The 19,293-nt window shown below is 41.8% G+C and overlaps 1 protein-coding gene across 11 annotated transcripts in view; it reads left to right on the top strand.

Annotated features, from left to right (window-relative positions):
* The window catches only part of LOC120829679 (protocadherin Fat 3), a 119,645-nt gene extending 107,189 nt beyond the window's left edge, over window positions 1–12,456 (top strand). For 8 of the 11 annotated variants that reach the window (XM_040194001.2, XM_040194062.2, XM_078104153.1 and 5 more), the window contains 6 exons: window positions 1,675–1,828; window positions 2,759–3,468; window positions 4,166–4,279; window positions 6,944–7,003; window positions 8,138–8,179; window positions 9,934–12,456. In XM_040194001.2, the coding sequence (XP_040049935.2) occupies window positions 1,675–1,828; window positions 2,759–3,468; window positions 4,166–4,279; window positions 6,944–7,003; window positions 8,138–8,179; window positions 9,934–10,547 (1,694 nt within the window). In that variant the 3' untranslated portion in view covers window positions 10,548–12,456. The remainder of the gene's footprint in view (window positions 1–1,674; window positions 1,829–2,758; window positions 3,469–4,165; window positions 4,280–6,943; window positions 7,004–8,137; window positions 8,180–9,933) is intronic. The other 3 variants (XM_040194071.2, XM_040194078.2, XM_040194037.2) reach the window with 2 other exon arrangements.
* Window positions 12,457–19,293: the final 6,837 nt, after the last annotated feature.

Raw genomic sequence — 19,293 nt, forward strand, 5'->3', positions numbered from 1 at the left:
ACATGTACACTCCACACAGGAAGGCTGCTGGGTGGAATCAAACCAAGGACCTTCTTGCTCTGAGGCAACAGTGCTAATCACCACATCACCGTGCCTCCTGTCAAGGAAAGATGGTTAGGACTATTCATGAGGAGTTACGAAAAGACAATTGTGTTCTGTAGGGAGTACAAGAGAATGATAAGGAAGTTCATTCTCAGTCACTCACTCTGACGTACAAGAACCATAACAAATCGTGGGAGTTGTTTTTACCAGTTTGTGGGTCGGTAGACATGCCAGATACCCAAATGAATGTGTAGAAGCACTAATAAAGTGGAATTTTCATAATATGTCCCCTTTAATATTTTGCTTGGTATTGTAGTAATAAATCTTCAAAACATTTTTAAAAGATTAAAGCATTATCCAAACATCTGCTCGCTGTACTTCCAATAAACTCACTATTTCCTCCCAACCAAGTGGGAGGAAATAGTGAGTTAAAAACATTAGGTCCTCTAGTAAGTATTTGTGGCAGCAGCACTGTGTGTGTAAAGTCAAAATAAACTTGGGGGTATGTTAATCATGATGAATGAACATATGCAACTCATTGATGTATTTAAATGGAACTGTTCGACTAATAGAAAGAAGAGAAAACACAGTTTTGATACACACATTATGATTAATAATGGAAGGTGGATTGGGTAGATCGGCACAGCTCCCAATGTATTACAAGTCTGGCAATTTTCATACAGAGCATACAAATTCAGACTCAAGACTAATCAGCAGCTGATGGTAGAATTCCCCTACTACACAGTGCCAGCACAGGTTACAGAACCAGCAGGACTCACTGAACACTGATGGACCTCCCACAAGTTACATGTTCCACTTTTACTCTATAATGAGACAAACACCCTGGGAATTGTAGCGCTCCATTGCTTTTATCTTAACAGCGCTGAGGAAAGGTTGAACAATACTTCAAAGCTAAATGCTAACACAGAAACCATGGCAAAACTGAGATTACACTGAATTCAGTCATCTTTGACATTCCTCTCTGACCAACTTTGCCAAATTTAGAGTACAAAAACTACCAAGCCTTCGAAGTGTATGAATCTATCTACCTTTGCCGTTTTTGAATGAAATGATTCTGCAGTGCAAATCGGCCACCTTGCGTGACAGCTTCTTGGTACTTTTAAAGGACGTTAGGGGGGTCAGGGCTCAAATTTTACAGCCAATCCTCACTCTCGAGCGTCATTTTACGCTCTACCCATTTCGGCTTCTGAGTTGCTAACTTTGTCGATCAAAGTGGTTGAACGGGGCAGACCAACCAGAGCCGGCCTTGGGGAAAAATCAAACATATTCTGACTCCTGTCGTTCGGCTGCCGTGGGGCCTTCATAAAAGCCTCCTCAAGAGTAGTAATCCTGACTCCATCAACGTGAACGTTACATGTGTACTGTCCACATACTGGGCTATCATGTAAATGTGGTTTAAGCTTGGTATCTCCATGTTTATATAATTTATGAGCTATGAAAGCAATTAGAGTTATTACAGTTTTTATCAAGGTATGCCATTTTCGTGTGTGTAAATGTGGATGTATGTGTGTGTGTCTCGTAATTTCTAAAACAAACTGTTTGTTTGACTTGTAAACAGTGAACTGAATTTTCTAGATCCTTAATGAACGAGATCTTCTGTCTGTCTGCTAGGGTTCTCGTGCACCTGTAAGCCCCAGTACACCGGAGGGCGCTGTGAGATGGAAATAACGGCTTGTATTCCCAACCCGTGTCAGAACGGTGGCGCATGTAGGCCAATCGGCAACGCCTTCCTCTGTAGCTGCAGGAGGGGCTTCAAGGGTCTGATGTGAGTTCCAGTCCAAACACACAAAGCTGAATTTAAAGAGGTTTTGCATGTATTTGTCCAGCTGTCAATTTGTGTCCTTTCCAATACAACACAGTTTGAATGGAAGTTTGAATATGCGGCTTTAACTACTTTCTACATTATCCAGAGATACAGGGAGACTGATTCTCCCTGCTCCATGCGATGGTGGTGCATGGAGTAGGGAGGGTGTGCCTAACTTAACTGCCGGGAACTGCAAGGTTGGCAGTTTGAGCCCCGGCTTCTCCTTGTCCCATGTTGAAGTGTCCCTGAGCAAGACACCTAACCCTTAATTGCTCCCTGTGCAATTAGGGGTTAGGTGTGCTATGGGTTAAAAATACAATGTAAGTTGCTTTCGATAAAAAGTGTCATTGAAATGACCTTTAATATAATATATGAAAAACAGGAAATCCCATGAAATGGAAAATGCACTGCATTTCTAAAATATTTTCCTTAGTGACCAGCATTCACCTATTCACAGGCTGGTGACAGAGGATGCCATGCAATGTGCCACCTTCTCATCAGCAGCCATATTAATTCACACCTTGCTAGAGGACACTTTGATTTGTAGACTACCTACTTACATTTCTGCTAATTCACTTTGGGTCCCCCATAGAAATTCAAAAACAAGGTCTGTGGATTTGTGGAGTTTGTATGGACTGAGCCACTGATCTTTTTTAGAACTGGATGACACTTGAAACTGCACAAAGTAGCTTCTAGTGCAAGAGAAAATGGGCTTGTATTGTAAGCCCACACAGGGACTTCTTCTCCTACAATCTATCTGCAGTGGATCCTAACTAAATCTCTCACTTTCTGGCTGTTCATCTGCAATCTTTGAGCAGGTATCTGACCAATCACAAGGCATCCATACACTATGAGCTCACTACTATTTCTCCTCTCTCCTCCATCCTGCAGCTGTGAGGAAGATGTGAACGAATGTGACCAAGGCAATCCAGACGGCGAGTGTGACAACAGTGGCGTCTGCGTTAACACTTATGGTTCCTTCTACTGTAACTGCACGGCGGGCTTTGTGGGCCAACGCTGCGGACTGCGACCTGTTGTCGTCCCTGACATGCAGGCCGGTCACACTGTGGTCGGTAAAGAGGAGCTGATCGGAATTGCTGTTGTGCTTTTGGTGATCATCACCCTCATCCTCCTCTTCATCGCATTCCGTAAGAAGGTTTTCCAAAAGAACTACTCTCGCAACAACCTGTCTCTGGTCCAGGACCCAGCCACTGCAGCACTCCTCAACAAGGCCAACGGTGTTCAGTTTAAGACCCTACATTGCACACCAGGTGATCCTCTCCACCTGTACTCCGAGACAGGGCATGGGGCCATTGTAGCGGGAGGCGGTGGAATGATGGGACCTCCACAGGTTCCTGTGAGGCCCATGGCATACACACCCTGTTTCCAAGGAGACCCGCGGTCCACGCTGGAAAAGTTGGTGGATGGGCGTGGTGTGGAGCATACAGAGATGAGCACTTTTCACCCAGAGTCTCCAAGGATCTTGTCAGGAACAACCAGGAGGGGGATAGTGGTGTGTAGCGTGGCCCCCAACCTGCCACCAGTTTCGCCTTGTCGCTCAGACTGTGACTCCTTACGCAAGAGTCCATGGGATGATGAGGGTAAGTCTGTGTGTTTGCTTTTTACTACTAACTGCTTGTTAGTAGTAAAATGAGTGAGAATGAGTGAGAATTTACATTTAGAATATGTTAGCGCTAATTAAGTCATATCATTTTTGCCGTGTGAGGCAAAAAACTTTTTTTTATCTGTATACTGTGATCTCTAGTTGGTGTCAATTTGCAGTAGGGACCGTTTTTTGTGTCTTCTGGGGAGAAGGGCTGGTGTGTGAGCAGCAGCTCTTCTGTTTCTTTTCGGAAGGCTACTGAATTCATACGTTTAAATGTTTTTGTTTTTTTAATATAATTGTTATCACATACATTCAAATCCATTTGACCAGCTTCCTTCATTGGCTGCCTCTGTGTAACGTCATGCAGTGCAAAGTTGTCAAAGTCCAAAGTCCTTCCGTAAATTCTGGGTGTTTTGTTTTTTGTTAATTTATATATTTTCTTTCCTCAGCAGGCTTTACAATCTGTGTAGCATACATTCCAGGACCACCGCATGAGAAATGACCGAAGTATAATAGATGTCCTGTGTGAAGAATGAAAAACATAATAATATTAAAACATAGTCAACCTAGGTGACATAAATAATTAATTTAATTAGTACTAATAATACCATAATAAATACAAATGAAAAAACAAATAATCTAAGTAGTTGGTATCTGGCCTCTTACCCCCTGACTTCTCCCTCTCCAATCAGGTGAGATGGTTGACATGGCAGAGGAAGTGACGTGTTTCTCTGGGAGCAACAAAAGTAGTAACTCTGAGGTCCAATCACTGAGCTCCTTCCAGTCTGACGCTTGTGACGATAATGGTAAGACACTTTGCACCTGCAGCAGGAATGGTTCAGGTTCTCAGAATACCCAAGTTTGTATGTGAATGTGGTTATTTTGAGTTTTGGTTTGCTTGTTAATTATTTGGTTCCACAGGGTGTCCCTTTTTTCCGTCTTTTAATTGCACTCATTAGTGAATCATATTTTATTATGCTTTTATTGTTTTTTTTGCAAAAACCTGTGACATCCTTCAGGCTGTGTGGTTGTACATTTGTGAGAAAAATAATCCATATCTTGAGTAGTTGAGATTGCAGCTCTAATTGCTTCTTTGAAATTCTAATCTTGAATTTACAAGGAGCCAGTGCAAAGAAACCAATATGGCAGTAATAGGTTTGTATTTCTTTGTATTGGCTATCAAACTTACTTCTGTCAATTGGTACTGGTTGGGGCAGGAGATTAGTAATATTGTCTTCTACTAATTAAAATGTGTTATTGAAGACATTCATGTAGTCATTACTACGGAGGTCGATAGGAATGCACGGCTGTGACTCTCTGTCAGTCTGGCTACAGTGCTCTAAGAAAAACGTGGGGTTGTTGTCTTTGGCATTACGGAGTAACCTTCCTATGTAATATAGATATACATTTCATCAGTGTTTTTTCCAGATGGTGGAACTCCATATCCTCTGACAGAAGCCCATCAAATATAACATATTTATAATATATCATATAATATATGAGATTAACACATTACATTACATTACATGTCATTTAGCTGACGCTTTTATCCAAAGCGACGTACAATAAGTGCATTCAACCATAGGGTACAAACTCAGGAGAACAAGAAACAAGAAAGTGCAATTTCCTCAAATAAGCCAACACAGTATCTCAGTATCATTATAGACATCCACATAAAGGAACTTACTTACTTTTTCTGTTTGACTAAACTTGATTAAAGTTTTTAGTGACAATTCAGAAGTGGGGGTTGGGTGTGAATCAAAATATTGACTTTTTGCTGTGCTAAATCCCTTACCCCTTACATCCCTTACCCAGAGACTACCTTAAACTTAACTTTTTAATACCATCTTCTGATCGCTGCCAGAAGGTCCCTGAAAATAAATTACATTACATTACAGGTCATTTAGTAGACGCTTTTATCCAGAGCGACTTACATTACACTTTAAACCCATGGCTTTTTTTTCACATTTTTGCCCGGGGAGCAATTAGGGGTTAGGTGTCTTGCTCAGGGACACTTCGACATGGAACATGGGGAAGCTTGGACTCGAACCACCAACCGTGTGCTTCCCAGCACACCTTTTCTAACCCCTGCGCCACGACAAAATGAGCAAACATTGTTTTGATGAATTGACCACACATTCGTAATCTAAATGGTAGATAGGCTTTCTAAAGAAATTCAAAATCAAATTTGGAGACAAAATAACATTTTTAGAACAGAACTAAGCAGCATAATAATAATCAAATAATGCAAAAATGCATTCACACTTTCAGAAATGTTTTCTGAAACCCTGCCAATATCATAACAGCATTGTTACAATCCTTCTTAAAAAAGCTAAGAGGTGTGGACCAGTTCACAATGTGGTGCTGGTGGTCGTAGCTTTTGTCTTGTAACTGATTTGATTTTGCGTTTAATTTTCCCTGCATCCTTTGATTTTCAATAGAGGAAACAAAACCGCCGCTAGCTGCACTGAGTTAGACAGGAGAGAGCAAGATAGTTTGTGATAGTCTTTGAATTGGAAGTAAAACAAACAGAGGTGCCACATACAATGGAGAACTGTGCAAAGGAATTCCTCCATGTGTCAAACAGAAGGGTGGTGAGTGGCAAACAGACCACTTTACGCACTTCTAGGTAAATGTACTTCCATCTCAACATCTAATACAACATCTAGTATACAGTACAGTATATAATGATGCAATACTTATAATACAGTAATTACATCTACCATGTATACAGTCTGAAGAGGACCACCGCTGTGTCCCAAACAGACAGTGGTGTGGAAAACGTCCTGGCTAAATGTGGGGAGATGGCTGGAACTTCAAACACAGCCGTTAAATGATGGAGAGTTGAGAGCTCACCAAAGTGCACAAGGACGCTAATTCAACATGTTCCATTCCTTGGGACGCTGCCTCCAAGATGATCACATGTGTGTAGTTTTGTGTTTAAAATACAATTTGTCTAAAAAAAAAACCAACATTGTCTAAAATACACGCTGTCTAAAGTGATTACTTGCGTGATTACGAGCGTGAATATGTGCATGTGGCGCTCGCACCACCCCCCTTGAAGTTGTAAACCTAGTGGAAACACTGGCTTGTCTAACTGGTGTCATCAGTGCACTAAAAAGACAAAAAGTAGTGTTGTGTTCTTGGTTTAGCGTATGGTTTTCTTATATGGTTTTCTTTGCATTTGTGAAGGTCCTTTTCTTTGTTTGGCCATATTGTTTGATCATTTATTTCAACTTAAGTATCTCCGTACATATGAACAATGTTGTATGCAAACTGGCCCCAAACTTCAAAATCAGTAAGAACTTTTGTCTGTGCCAGTGGCAGACCAGGTGTCCTTTCAGCAGACAGGATAAGTAGTGGACAGCTATACGCAGTGCCACAGGTGTGAACGAACTAACACCATGGAGAGGATTTCTCACTTTGGATGACTGTAATTCAAAACTTATCTCCTTTTCTCCCCCCGCAAGCCTCCATAGTGACCGTCATTCGACTGGTCAATGATGCAGTCGACACAATCGAAAGTGAAGGTACCATGTCTTATCCCCTTTATGTCTCTCCCTTCACTCTTCTCTTGTCTCAGTCTGGTCATCAGAGGTGTCTGCAATTATATGATAAAACAAAAAACACTCACTGTTTGTAACATACTGTGTATTTCAATAAGTGGACCCTCCTGGGCACTGTACAAAGATTACCTTAATTTATTTTAACAGATCATTTATTGTTCCCCTTTCTCAAAGTCAGTGGTTAGTCAATCGGACACTCCATTAGCTCTTAGTATATACTGATGACCTCAGTAGTTTTTTGCACTGACAAGTTCCTCCATTTTACACCACTTCCTCAGGTGAGTGGTCTTCGGTTGGTAGCTTGCTGGCTGTAAGCTCCTCATTGTGGCACATGGTTAACCATCCATGGCACAGAAAGGTTTAATTTATTGTTCTTTGAGACTTAATTACAGTAACATTACATTTTTTCCCAACCATTGTACTGGAAAGTCAAATTGAGCACTATTTGAACCATATAATAGCAAGTGCTTAAGCGGAAGTGTGGGGTCCAAACCCTGGTCTCCATTCTCAAAGTCAGAGACTTGACCAACCATTCAGCCCCACTCCCTCCCCAATGAGATGCTAAGAAAATGTTAAGACAGGCTACAGATGCAAAAAAAAGTCAACAGAAAGAGAAAATTGGACACAAACATACAGATTGGCTGTAGGTGAATTTGTTCTTTGCAAACTGGGGCAAAGACACATATACACTTACTTGGGTGAAAGATTCATGTTTATCTATCGATCTAGTAATGTACTTCACGAATACACAACGACAATCAAGAAAGCGTCAAAATCCAGCGGAACAAAATTGACAAAACTGGAGAGTCTACAGGTGGCTGTTACACACACACAGATGCACAATCTTTATGATAGCTACAGCGCCCACGAGATCAGGAGGGTTGTAGTCAGCACTTTTACTTCTGAGTTCGTTTTTATTTTATGGGGAGGAAAGGTGAGCTATGACGTTAACTAAACAAAAGCAACTAATAGACATCCAAATTCCCACAGGACCTGAAAGCTTAAATTTTTTGTTTCTTTAAAATTACATTTAGAAAAGGAGACAATCCTGATCTAATACTAAAGAGCTCTGTTTTATGTATTTCTTCCGTCTGATAGTGTCAGTTATGGACTACAGTTACGGTCAAACCTACAACAGAGGTGACTACCAGAGCCCCCTACCTATTCACCCACCTACCTACCTCCCTAAATATCCTCTAACCCACCAAATCTTTTTCTCTTTTTCTATCTGCAGCGAGTAGACAAAATACCAATCACCCATGAAAATAACTTTGCGAATGAACAGAATCAACATTTTAAATACGCATTGTTTTACCCAGCCGCCACAATGTTAAATGACAATGACAATGGTAGATCAGTGTATGTTAGAACAAGAAGTATCAATGCAATTTTCATTCAATTAAACTCCATTAAATTTTGTGGACCTGTCTTCTAGTGCCAGGATTTCCCCTTTCAACGTTTCATAATATTCTGCTGTTTATAGGTGGCAGTAATATGTTGAAAAATCAGGGGGATGCTAAACATTGATGTAAACAGTGAAATAATGTGCTTTATTCTCTTTCACCCTAAGGCTACCACTCCTCCCACCATTCTGCAATGAAAATCATCGCCCCCTATTTTCACATTAGCTGCACCTGCATCTACTCCAAGTAAACAGAAACCCAGATCCATGGATCTGGGTTCCACCACTGGTAGCATAAAAGTAGTCAGGCATTTTCCCTGAATAGTCTGCGCGAAAATTAAATCTGGACTTTTCATCTCAATACTAGATTCTCCTGACCGAAACTATTTTGTCTACTCCCTGTATCTTTATTTTTCTGTGTACCCATCTGTGCATACTTCCGTTCTTTGTCATTGAATAATTCCGCGGTTCATCCGTGTCCGGATTGGAGGGTTACATGCATATGAATGATTTGATGTGATTTACCACACCTCCCACAGCTTGTTTCCCACTCATTGTGCTGTACTGTACTGAATTAGTAGCCCGAGGGATGTCGCTCTGCTCCCTCCCCAACAAATGTTTGCATGCGACTCTCACCTTGCTGCATCCCATAATCTCACTTAGCTTTACTTATTTTCAGCTCAGTGATGGTACTGTACCAGTTGTTGCGTGATGACGTTTTCACAGGCTCAGTCCATGGTTTGTGTTCTGCTTTTGTGCATGTATGTCTTTTTGTTTGATTCGTTATTGCGTCACTCACCCTTTGCCCTTAGACAGTACCAGTCGAGTTTGGACACACTTTCTCATTGAATGAGAAGATGTGTCCAAATCTTTGACTGGTACTGAGTTAAATTAAGCTGCAAAGTTGTTGGCACACTGTCCTTTTGGTCAGAAGATCTTTGCAATGGGACACGGAATGTATGCATGTACTGTATGTCGATGAATAGTTGGGGTTTGCTATGGTGTTAGCGCACTTTCACCAACAAAGTCCCATTGCAGACAAAATAGTACCATGTTTTGCTTGGCGGAGATATCCAAGGTTTTGTAATGTACAACTTTATAATTTAGAAAATACTTTCTGAGCTTTCTTATGCTGCACTGAGTCATTTTTTATCAACTTGCAAAGTCAGAAAACCATTTGCAACTCTGTATTTACTTGTTTGCAATCTGGTGGCAGTTTATTTAATTGTTTTTTGAGCCGATCAACATGGCCTGTCTTCATGAATCTCAGCATGTTGTGACACCTATGACCCCTACCCTCACCGGCTGCTATTGTGCATGACACACACATGTTTTTCTGAACAGGTTGTGCCTTGTCATGTACCTGACCTTCAAATCCTTTGTATTGTTGTTGTTTGTATTGCTGCAGAGCTCTAGAATGTGGAGACCAATTGTTTTTTGTATTATTTCACGGTCCGAATTGTTATTAACCATTTCCCCTTCTACTGTCCAGCATATCACTGGGACACATCAGACTGGATGCCGAGCACCAGGCTGTCAGACATTGAAGAGGTGCCAGGCTACGAGGCAGGTCCTGGCATTAATGTCGCAGGCACAGCCCCCCGCCTTGAAGGAAGCACACGTGAACTAGAGTCAGACTACTACCTGGGAGGCTATGACATTGACAGTGATTACCCCCATCCCCACGAAGAAGAGTTCTTGAGCCAAGACCAGCTGTCACCTCCACTGCCCACTGGTGAAGACTATGCTGAACTCTATGTGCCACTGCCCACCAACACACCCATCTCCAAAGACAGCACCCTGAGCTCTGGCAGCACCGGGCATCAACATGCCCTGCCACGCTTCCACCCCAGCCAATACCTTCCTCCCCATCAGATGCCTGTTGGAGAGGCCCCCCGCGGGGACTTCAGCTCTTCAATAAATGGCATCAGCCCAGGAAATGGGGGTACTGATGTGGGACTGTCCGTTGGTGCATCATCAGCCTCTGGCATGTTTGCCCACTGCAGCCTGGATGATTCTGAACATGGCAGTAACTTTGACAGTATGGATGAGATTTGTCGAGGGGTGACCATCATAACTGACTCGCAACAGCAGACAGAGGTGTGATTAACCAGCACAGTGAACCTGTGGGATGTTCGTTGACGAGAAGGAGCCTAACATTGGAGCAGATGGAAGGAGATGCACAAGTTTATGTTATCACGGGAATAAGTTATTTGTCTAGGAACTGCAATGTATTGCTGTCTACAACATTTGATGTTAACAATGGTCTTAAAAGCATACATTTTTTAACACATTTCCCACAGGAACCAAACTCTGTCCAAACGAGGGACTGTTAAGTTTTAGCATGATCGAACTGTCATTGTGTTGTCAGTTCTGTCCCTTCTGTGAAGACCAATGAAAATGTATCTTCCTGTTCAAAAAGGCAGTAATTTGTAATGCGAATTGAATGAAATTAAGAATGTGAATAAGAAATACTAATCCAAAAGAGATTGGAGTGTAAAGATATTGTAGTAAAAACATTTGAACAAAGAGACATTTCACTTTCACAAGCATGTAAGTGAAATGTTGGTTTGGTACTTCTTTCATATGATAAAAAAGGACACAAATTCCCCATTTTCCTATTGTTGTCCTTGGCTTTGTAAGCTTTGTAATGCTCCAAGCCTCTACAGACTTTGTAAAATAGTATGTTTCATACTAAGTACCAGAAAAGGTCAATCTTCTGGCCACATTTCTAAGAAGGCAAACATTTGTTTTAATATGGTATGCGCTGGCTCCTTTCCCATCATGATATCAAGCCTACCATAAATGCAATGATATTTTAGCTATCATATTTCATTAGCCCAAAGTGTTCAATGTCTCATTGACCTTCATGCTTTATTTTTGTGTGTGGAAGCCAACAACATTTTTATCTAGCTACAGATAGTACACAATCCTGACTTATTTGTTCCCCCCAAAATGTTTTGACGTAGCTAACTCTATCAAAATGGGATCAACTTTAAGTTGAAGATTGATCCAAATATAAAGACCGTTGTCTCATTTTGTTACCAAATTTGATCAGCTTCTGTTAGCAGCAGTGGTTGACACCTACCATGTTTATAGTGACCAATAATGATAAATTGACTGTACTTGTATAGCGCTTTTCTAGTCTTCCGACCAGTCAAAGCACTTACCTTCCGACCAGTCAAAGCCTTTTCTACAAGTTTGTAGTAAAGGCACTTAAACAATGAATTAATGTGTCTTCAGTGCCTGGCCCGTCACTTAATTTTGCATGACTTTAAATTGTCAAAAACAAAAACATTTAAATTGTGATATTTTTAATTTGCTAAATCATTCTCATCCTTAACTGGATGAAATGCCATTAATAAGACATGATCAGGAGAAAATATATCTTCAGATCACAGGATAGTTAATTCGTTGTCTTAAACGTGTATATTAGCGTCCCGTTGTTTTGTACTTGTTTCCTACAGACAGAAGTCTAATCCTTATCCAGGTCACGAATGGCTTTGTTAACATCTGGCCTAGAGGAGTGTCAATGTGACTGCTTCAGATCACTGTTTAGTCCCTTTATAATACTATTATCTGCCAGATCCACTCAGACATGAACCTTATCTTTTCTTTGTAACAGATGTATCTCTGTACAGTGTACATAACTAGATTTTGTAGACATGTAGCAATCCTGAACTTCCTTTGAGTTTTGTGGAACATCAATTATTCTCATTCCTCCTCTGCCACTCACTGACTGAATGCCATTTCCAATAATAAAGCCACATTTACAAAATATTAAATCCAGTATTGACATAAACAAAATGTTTTATTTTCTTGTGTTTACGCATTACTTTGGTAATAAGGGAATCTTTTTGTACATTTCTTTCATCTATAATGTTTTGATGAATTTAGACATTAACTAGTGTCAAAATTGTCCCTTATCTGCAGACGTTTACTAAAAGGTTTGTGGGTTATGTTTTTACAATCTTTTCCAATTCAGTGCAGAAAATTAAAAGGTTCTTATGCACAATGTCACTTGTCATCAATTCTGAGAAGAATCCGTCGTAACAGATCATCACAGCTGTTCACTGGTTGTCTCTTTGTTGTTTGTTTGACGAAATGAGGTTGGTAATGTTAGAAAAACCTGATATTGGAAGAATAAACTGCTGGAGAATGCCAAGAACATCCTAAGCATAAAGCTTGGACACTCAAATTACAGTATGCTTTAGTCTCAAATGTTTGGTCAGCCTATAATGGGACCATTGTAAAGTTAACATAATATGCAATTAAGCATTAGTAAAACTGTGAACATATGGACAACACTTTAACATGGACCAGTAGCCTATACTGAAACCATTAAAAACATCCAAACATAAATCAAGAAGATTTACAAACATTTAAGAACATTGATTGAAACATAAAAGAAAAACAGTCAAAAAGTGTAGTAGCGGTGTAGTATAAGGTTTTTTTTTCCGAAATGCAAAAATCAATTAAAGGCTGCATCAAACAGAAAAATATTTAATCTAGATTTAGAGAAGCTGAGGGACTCTGTTCCCACATATGTGGAGCAGAAAAACGGACTGCTTCTCCATGTTACTTTTTACTCCGGGAACAGAAAGTAGACCAGTCCCAGACAACCTAAGGGGATGTGGTGGTTCATAAAGTATCAGCAGATCAGAAATGTACTTTGGCCCTAAAGCATTGAATGCCCTAAAGCACTGAATGCAGTGCTTTATAAACCAACGGCAGGATTTTGAAGTCAGTTATTTATTTGATAGGAAGTCAGTGTAAAGACCTGAGAACTGGCGTGATGTGATCATGGCCATAGCATTTTTCAATCGGCTCAGGTACCAAAAGCAAGCACCAAAATCGCTTAGCTTTTCGTTCCGGTAGGTACCGGTCGTAGATATGCCAATATGGCACCGGCTCTCAATACCCAGCCCTAGTCACCATGCATGTGCGGTCGACCGCTAGAGCTAACAGAAAACTTGGTAATGCTAATTAGTGACCCTTGCTTACTAACAGACACATTTAATTTCATTCAGAAGCAACCCTGGCTAACTCAGGCAATCAGTGCAAGTCATCTGTAAGGTAATGACCAAGAATGTGTGGAGGGAGTAATTCAGTAGTCACGGCTCCCTCGCTTCTAACAGACGAGATCCTTGTTGTTTTTTAATATTGATTTGTTTTGCGCTGACGGTATGCAGCATTGTTGTTCCATTTGATTATAGCTACTACTCGGGAGAAGAGTGAATCTTGTAGGATATAAGTGGATGAAATATCAACGTGCCAAAAAAACATCAATTTGTTGATAAATGTGTCATGTTGTAACGTATGGTTGAAAGAGAGACTATATTAACATTTAAGATTTTCATAATAATTGATGAACTGGTCGGCTACCGGCTCCAATACTCTTACGAGAAATGTAAGTACGTGAGTGTTTGAATGAAACACACTGGAACTATAACCAGTTGCTTTACTTGTCCTGGCCACTCGATACGGGAAAGACTGTTCTCTTTGGTAAGCTAGTTAGCGTTAGCGCCGGTAGTTTGCTAGTTAGCATGCTAGCTTGGAGCATGCTAGCGTTCAACACGATGACCTGCACCAAAAATAAACAACCTAGATTATTTTTTGTGTTTGGTGTTGCTTATGCGTTAGGTTGTTGGTATATCCATAAAATATTATTGTCTTTCCCATTTCATATTGAAAACACGTTTTTAAAGCAATTGGGGCTAAATATAGATTGCAAGGGTGGAGGGCTGAATTGGTTACTGCATGCTTAAAGGCTGGCGTCTCAGTCTTTACACACCGTTGTGTCGACGCACACATTTCAATTCATGGTTCTAACGGGCTCCACCTGGTGTTCTGGCGCTGAATTGCTCTGCAACACAAGGAAGACTTTTAGAACCATGAATTGAAACGAGTGCGTCGACGCAACGACGCAGAAGCATGCGCCAGCCTTAACACACCTGCGGTTATCATTAGTATTAGTCACTTTACTATTACTGTCATCATAAACCCAAATTACCACCTTTGCCTTTTCCCTGAAGTCTTTGTGCTTTCCCTCCTCACAGGTTTCTGTGGATGGTGGTTTACATCTGATGGATGTTGTCTCTGCACTGGTCCTGCCTTACACCTGGCTTAATGATTCACAATATTTGAATAATTTTTGTTGTAGGAATTTAATGTACTGTACATCTTTAAGTTGTTTATACTCTACACACCTACTTCTCTGCTGTTTTCCCCTCAGGTTTCTCCCAGTTTAATTTCATGTGACGGGTAGTGTCAAGGGGTCGGGCTGACGTCATCAATGAGTAAGAGTCGCTGGATGCCTTGTCGGGTGCCCGCTGGTTCAGTACCATGGATCTGGCCAGTGGGTACAATCAAGTTGCCGTGGCAGAGGCCGACAAGAACAAGACAGCTTTTTGTACGCCTATCGGGTTGTTCGAATTTAACCGTATGCCCTTTGGTCAGTGCAATGCACCAGGCATTCATCCTGGAAGTCGATGCCAGCTACAGTGGTCTTGGAGCAGTGCTCTCGCAGGAGCAGAGTGGTAAGGTGAGACCAGTGGCCTACGCCAGCAGAGGATTGAAGCCAACGGAACGAAATATGACAAATTACAGTTCCATGAAGTTGGAGTTCTTGGCGCTCTAGTGGGCCATGACCGAGAAATTCAGGGAATATCTCCTGGGTCAGAAGTGTGTGGTGTATACGGACAATAACCCTTTAAGTTATCTATCCACGGCTAAATTGGGTGCCCTCGAGCAGCGGTGGGCCGCTCAACTTTCTGATTTTGATTTCACCATTAAGTACAGACCCGGCCGAGCCAATGGTAATACAGATGGATTATCCCGGCAGTATCAAACTGATGCGCCTGCTGAAGGATATGGTGCCTTGATGCCGGGCAGTGCCATCCCCCAGATGATAGCACAACTCGGCATACAACCGACCATGGAGGTAACTAAGTCAACCGTGTCAGTTTTCCCTACCCATTCTGCTGTAGATCTAGCTGCGTTGCAGGAAGCTGATCCTATCATCAGTCACTTTTTGTTTTTTTGGAACCGGAAATGAGGCCCAGACCAGCGGGAGAGGCACGCCATCCCCAAATCAGTTTTGGAGATGCTTCGCCAATGGGAGAGGGTGACAAAGGAGGAGGGAGTTCTGTATCGCCGTGTGTCTAGACCAGATGGCGGGGAGGAAGGACGACAGCTAGTATTGCCTGCTAAACTAAAAGAGGAAGTATTGCACCAGTTACATCAGGGCCAAGGACACCAAGGTGTAGAACGAACAACCGACCTAGTGAGACAAAGATGCTACTGGCCAGGTATGATTAATGAAATTAAAGAGTATTGCCAGAACTTTGAACGCTGTACATTGGCAAAAGCGGTCCAACCAAAAGTCCGTGCCTCCATGGGCCATTTATTGGCCTCCCGGCCAAATCAGATATTGGCCATTGACTTTACCTTGCTTGAACCGGCTAGAGATGGTAGAGAACATGTTCTGATAATGACTGATGTATTTTCCAAGTATACACAGGCCATTCCCACTCGAGACCAGCGAGCACCTACAGTGGAGTTCCGTCTAGGATTCATTCCGACCAAGGGAAAGGTTTTGAAGCGGTACTCATCCAGCAGCTATGTGAGTTGTACGGGGTTCAGAAAAGTAGGACCACACCTTACAGACCGCAAGGAAATGGGCAGTGTGAACGTTTCAACCGTTCATTGCACAATTTTCTGCGCACGCTGCCAGTGGAGAAGAAGAGGGACTGGACGTTGTACCTCCCACAACTTATCTCTGCCTACAACACCACCATACACCAATCATCTGGTGAGTCGCCTTATCTGCTGATGTTTGGTCAAGATCCACAGTTGCCGGTGGACTTCTTGCTAGGGAGAGTAACAGACTCCGCTGCAGGTACGGTGGACCACTGGCTTGGCGAACACCAGAGGCGACTACGAGCAGCCTATGCCGGGGCAAGACATCGTATGCAGGGGGCTGCACAACGGAGAGAGGAGAGACACGACCGAAATGTTGACGAAGGGCTGACCGTGGACCAGTTGGTGTATCTGAGGGACCACAGCGTAAGGGGAAGAAACAAGATCCAGGATCACTGGAACCCAACACCCTACAGAATTTTGACACTCTAACGTTCATCGCTTGCCACAGACAACCGTGAGTGGGCAGGGCGCTACCGTTTTAGGTCCCCTTAGTCTTAAGTCAGGGAGGTGAGTCTTATCCTCGTCCCGAGGGTAAAAGTAGTGGGGGTAGATGTGTTGGGTAGTGTCAAGGGGTCGGGCTGACGTCATCAATGAGCGCCCTATTTTACAGGCCGTCTCCCGTTCTCTAGCAGTCCGCTGAGAGGAGAGTAGCAGGTAGGTCGCTAACTGGTAGGTTGTTTGTTATGGGGGAAATTGTCAGCTTACAGATCTCAACCTGGAGTGGAGTCCCTTCGGACGTCATTGGGGAGGGTTTAGCTCCTCAGCCTTTCCAGGTGGTGCACAAACTGCTGTTTTGCCGTATCCGGGTACGAGTAGCGATTAGCAATTGTAACCAGCTGATATCATAACATTGTATGTGGTCGTCGTGGCGCAGGGCTTAGAGAAGGTGTGCTGGGAAGCACAAGGTTAGTGGTTCGAGTCCAGGCTGCCCCATGTTCCATGTTGAAGTGTCCCTGAGCAAGACACCTAACCCCTAATTGCTCCCCAGGCAAAAATGTGAAAAACCATGGGTTTAAAGTGTAATGTAAGTCGCTTTGGATAAAAGCGTCTGCTAAATGACCTGTAATGTAATGTATTCGTCCTGCGCTCCGGTTTTTGTTTCGGGTACTTGCCTACTGTTATTTTTATTTATTTCGAGCGGGGGGTGCCCGTTGTGTGGAGGAATAGCGTAGGTATTTTCTTAGATCAGATTTTAGCATGTGGTGTGATATTGCATGAACTGTTTTTAACGCACTTTGTTTTGCCGTTGCGTGAGTGAGTTGCAGTGTGTGTGTGTGTGTTGCATGTTTTTAGGTTGCACGGGTCATTAGATGTACTGGGAGATTTGCTGCCTCCACACAGACGCTCGCCCTACCCTCATCGTGGTTAGGGACCCGGGCAAGTACACAGATTGTTCCGTGATAAGCTGTCAGCCAAATTAGAATAGTTTTACAGTGTTTGTTTTTACTGATGTACTAATAAATTATTGTTTTGTACCACAATATGATCTCTGTTCCTTGAGTAAACCGAACTGGTATTGTTCAGTCCGGCTCGAGGACTTCCCCCTCTTATGATAAAGAAAAGACCCTGGTGTTATTCCAGTAAAACACTTGTGGTGTCACATTCTTTTTAACATTTTGGGTGTTTTGGGACAGCATGTTTACAGATTGAAAAGCTGAACGAAATAAAATGATTTGAATTGAATGAACATGTTGACTAGAGGAATCTGCAATTGAGGGGTGTTCTGCGCACTCTGACTTCCCTTTACACAAAGAATGATCGAGTGAGGATGAGGGAGATGCAGCTGATTTCAGGTATACTATCCCAATGCAAGTGACTCAGAGCCAGATCTAGTTACAGAATCTGAAAATGAACTACAAACTACAAACACAGAATTCTAAACTAACGTCCATGTTGTTTTTGCACTTTTAATTCAATAGTTTATTTTCCTGACATGTAGTTTATTTTTGTATTGTTTTAAATTAGGAAAAGTGTTATTATAATGAATACAAATACATATTACATATAATACATATTAATTGATAAATTAATATGTTTGTCTATTTGTAGATATTGAAAAGACGTTCACGTTTAGACCCGTTTTCAACGTGATTTATAATATCGGTGGTAAACTTACAAATATGGACGTATTTTCTTTTTAAACCTTTAAAATACTGATATCACACAAGAGGACGAAATATTACCGTATAAAAAATCACATTGAAATGTGGTCTAAAAATAGATTGCTTTTGAACGTCTACGAAGACGTTGCAAAGACTCACTTTTAAACTATTGCAACGTCTTTTCAACCAAAAAATGCTCACTAGGTGAAGTGTTTTCTTTGTTCTTTTAAAGACAAAAATAAGTGAAGCACCTGCATTTTGTATTATATTTCCAAGACAAATGCGTGCCAGTATTGTTTTTGTTAAGAGTTCAAACTAATTTAGTATTTTGCTGCATCAAGCACAGAAATAAAATTAAAGTTTTTGTTCACTTTGCATATTTCATTACACGTGCAATATAAAAGACAGTGTTTTCTTCATTATAGCTGTCAAATAGGTTTCGCGGCCCAACGTGGGTTTTAATTGGCTGGAATCTTGCCAAATGGCTCTTTTAATGCGGAAAGTTGCCGACCTCTGCACTGTGTGTTGTTTACTGCTAGCATGCAGTAAAGCCTCCCCTACTCCGTACATTTTTTCTATAATTTAGTCTGACCTGGGGGAACCTAATTTCCTCTCCTGGAAAGCTAACAAAAGGCAATTGAAAATCTCAACAGGTTAGTTTACCCCATTAAATGTTGTAAATACAGCAAATCAGTGCTGAACGCAAGATAATGGTATAATGTGATGACAGCAGGTTTAATTTGCAAACACCATTTCAGGGTTAGAGCAGTTGGAAGCATGTGACGCTGGGGAAACATGTCTCAGCCTCTCGGACCATCAGCACCGGTTCCCCTCAAGGCTGCGTTCTTTCCCCTCTGCTCTTCTCCCTGTACACTAACAGCTGCACCTCCAGTCACCAGTCCGTCAAGCTCCTGAAGTTTGCGGATGACACCACCCTCATTGGACTCATCTCTGGTGTGAAGTAAAAGGAAGTGTGTGGCTACTGAGGGTGCTCAAAGCAGCATCAAACCAATCTTAAAATTCAGAAGTATTCTCAATAATGTATA

The sequence above is a fragment of the Gasterosteus aculeatus genome, chromosome 1, assembly GCF_964276395.1.
Source record: "Gasterosteus aculeatus chromosome 1, fGasAcu3.hap1.1, whole genome shotgun sequence".
Taxonomy (NCBI): Eukaryota; Metazoa; Chordata; class Actinopteri; order Perciformes; family Gasterosteidae; genus Gasterosteus; species Gasterosteus aculeatus.